Source organism: Amblyomma mixtum, chromosome 4, assembly GCF_055824585.1.
Source record: "Amblyomma mixtum isolate Tamu chromosome 4, ASM5582458v1, whole genome shotgun sequence".
NCBI lineage: Eukaryota > Metazoa > Arthropoda > Arachnida > Ixodida > Ixodidae > Amblyomma > Amblyomma mixtum.
Genome location: NC_143015.1, coordinates 114,728,657 through 114,731,483, shown reverse-complemented (window position 1 = coordinate 114,731,483; position 2,827 = coordinate 114,728,657). Strand labels below are relative to the sequence as shown.

The 2,827-nt window shown below is 42.0% G+C and overlaps 1 protein-coding gene across 2 annotated transcripts in view; it reads right to left on the bottom strand.

Moving 5' to 3' along the window:
* Positions 1-645: 645 nt before the first annotated feature.
* LOC149347975 (protein deacetylase HDAC6-like) overlaps positions 646-2,827 on the bottom strand; it is a 47,668-nt gene continuing 45,486 nt past the window's right edge. For both annotated transcript variants that reach the window (XM_089587808.1, XM_089587811.1), the window contains one exon: positions 646-1,306. In XM_089587808.1, coding sequence (XP_089443934.1) covers positions 1,241-1,306 — 66 coding nt within the window. In that variant the 3' untranslated portion in view covers positions 646-1,240. The remainder of the gene's footprint in view (positions 1,307-2,827) is intronic.

Here is a 2,827-nt window from a genome sequence, read left to right as displayed (position 1 = left end):
TTCATGTTTGAGAATTTTGAACGGCGATTTCCGCCGGTCAATTAGGAGTGGGGTGCTTACCTAATCCTGCTAATTACTCTGGCAAACTTGCAAAGAAGTAAGCATTATTATAAAACTAGACATCCCGAGTACTGGGCAGTTCAACGTAGCCGCACTAATTATGGAGACCAAATGCTGCGACACACATTGCCGATTATCTTTAATTACTTTTTCGAAAAGGGCATTGACGTGACACGCATTTCGAGCACAAAGTTCAGAAATTTATTCCTTTAGTACGCATCCAAAAGTAATCCACAGAAAGTTCATGTAAGCAATTGCTCTAATAACTAATGTAATATATGTTCAACACCTTTTATGAAAGAACTTTTCCTAATTAATTTTTTTTCCCTTAAAATCATCCATGCTACGTTTATTTCTTCACCGCCAATGTTCTGTGTGATCAATATTTCATGTCATGTTGAACAGGACTGTCTGTGCAACATTGTATGTAACAACGTTTCATGAAAGTTGTACATAATGAATTGTATGTATATGCATTCTGTGCGCTCTGCTGTTCCCTTTGTAACCACGGAGGGAGGGAGCTTGTCAAGCTGCTGTTTAGCAGCTTTTTTCTCTCACCTCTCCATGTTTTGTAAAACAAAAACATGACATAAACTGCATTTTTATTTGTATTTGTACCTAATCCTGATCAACTAGCAAACCATGAACATGTTCAGGCAAGGAGCCCAACGAAAGCTCTCATACACAGCCAGTTCCGGAAGTTGGGCCAGGCATCCATCCGCACATTTTTGTTTGACGATGACCAGAGGTGATGGCACAGCTCATCTGTATCTTGCATTTAGCTTGTGAGGTGCGCCACGTTTTGCCATGCCCGATGGTGAACGACACTGGGGACAACTGCTTTCCTTGCATGTGTGTGCATGCTGCTGGGTCTGAATAGTCACACTGCGGCATTGACGTAGCCAGTGATTTCTGAGCAGTTTGCGAGGCAATTCAGAAAACATTCTTTTAATAAACACCTTGACGGGGACATACAATGGCGCTACTCTCCACGCTCATTCAACGGCTTTCCAAATTAATGACGGTGGGAAGCACGGATCCTTGATCTGAGGACACCGTTGGTGTGGAATGGCTCTACAGTATGGGCCCCCAACACAACTCGAAGTGTGGAAAAAAAAAAAACTGTACTGAACCAGCGACAAAAACGTCAACTGTTCCTTCACTAGACATGTTCACTGAATCACAGAACAAACTCAACAGAGCCAAACTTCTTCAGGTACGCATCCTCCTTGGCAGCTTGCAACATCTGCAACAGCAACAGCATTGTCAGCACGAAAAATAGCATCTCTCCCTTTCCCGCGACTCATTTTGAAGACGATACAGGTTACACCTCCATCAAACACCCAGAAAATTTTACAGCAACAGCTGTTAACTCTTTCCTTACCACGGGGAAATTGGCTGTTGTGTATATGGTTTAGTTACGAATTCTTTGTGCAACAGCTACTAAATGTACAGTGCCATGCGGTACATAAAAGTGAAGGTAAATGAACGTGCTTTCAAGCAGGATTTATTTTTAAGAAATACAAAAAAAATTGATTTACATAAAAAAAATATTCATGAACAAAAAAAAACAAAAACTGCAAAAAGTTTCTGAGTAGGGAGTAATATCTCTGGCAAAAAATTTTTTACCGAAATTCCAAAATATACAAATTGTGGTATATCAATAGGCAACATTTCTTTATAAAATGATACCCATACACTCAGTACTCTTTGATTTAGGAAAAATTACAAGACGCATAGTGAAATATTCAAGTTCTTGATTAGTCCTACTTAAATGTTTTTTTTCAAGGTAAAGATTAACTTATAGCACAATACTATATAACAAAACGCGCGTGCTAAATGCACAGTACAAAAGCACATTACGAAATACAGTAATTACAAAATAGGTAATAAAAATTAGCAATCACAAATAATTAATGAAATTCACTGCAAACTTTCTAAATGAGTAACTACGACGATGCGACATCGATGTCCGAGTCATCTGTGCTCGATGAGTCTAAAAGATCACTTGCCGGGTCGTCGGGATTGAGCAAAACTGCGATCTTTCGAGCGCGCGGTTTTGGATGTCGACGCCATCACTCCGCTCAAGTGCGCGTCAACCTTCGCACCCGCGCGCCCTTCAAAAATCGCTGCCACGCGGTAAAAATGTGCACCGTGCAGAAACGGAAACTCTACTTTGTATAAAATCACCGAGATGGCGCCACAAGTCCAGGGCGCAGTGGTATTTTTAAAATTCGCGCTCAAAAACTTCGTTCACTGGCGATCGACGCCTAGTGCCGTGGTAAGGAAAGAAGGTGCACCCTTCCCGAGTATCGCGCTGTAGTATTTAAAAGTACAGTGTGTTGTAGTAGCTGGCATAACCGGTGGACGCATTGCCCTGGGGACAACTCAAAGGTTGGTTGCGTGGATGGAAGAGGGTATGATGTGAGTGGCGGACGCATGCATAACTGGTGTGCGCAGTTACCGCGGAAGAAGAAGGGACAGAGTGGTTAGAGTGAAGGAATGTAGCACAGCCCATCCACGGCAGGTGCTGTGAAACATGCCGTACCGCGCACCTAGAGTGGCAGACTGGAGAGGGGAGTTATAGTCAGAGAACGAGCATGCGTGGAAAACCAGAAAGAGCACTCTAGTATTGTACAGGTATGAAGTCGCTCTCGTATTCTCTACTCCAACATAGCATAAAATATAAATAATTTAACAGCTGTCCCTGAACCTCGCGTTACACAGTGGTAACCACCCTCTCAATTTTTTTTTTTTTTTACTTTTA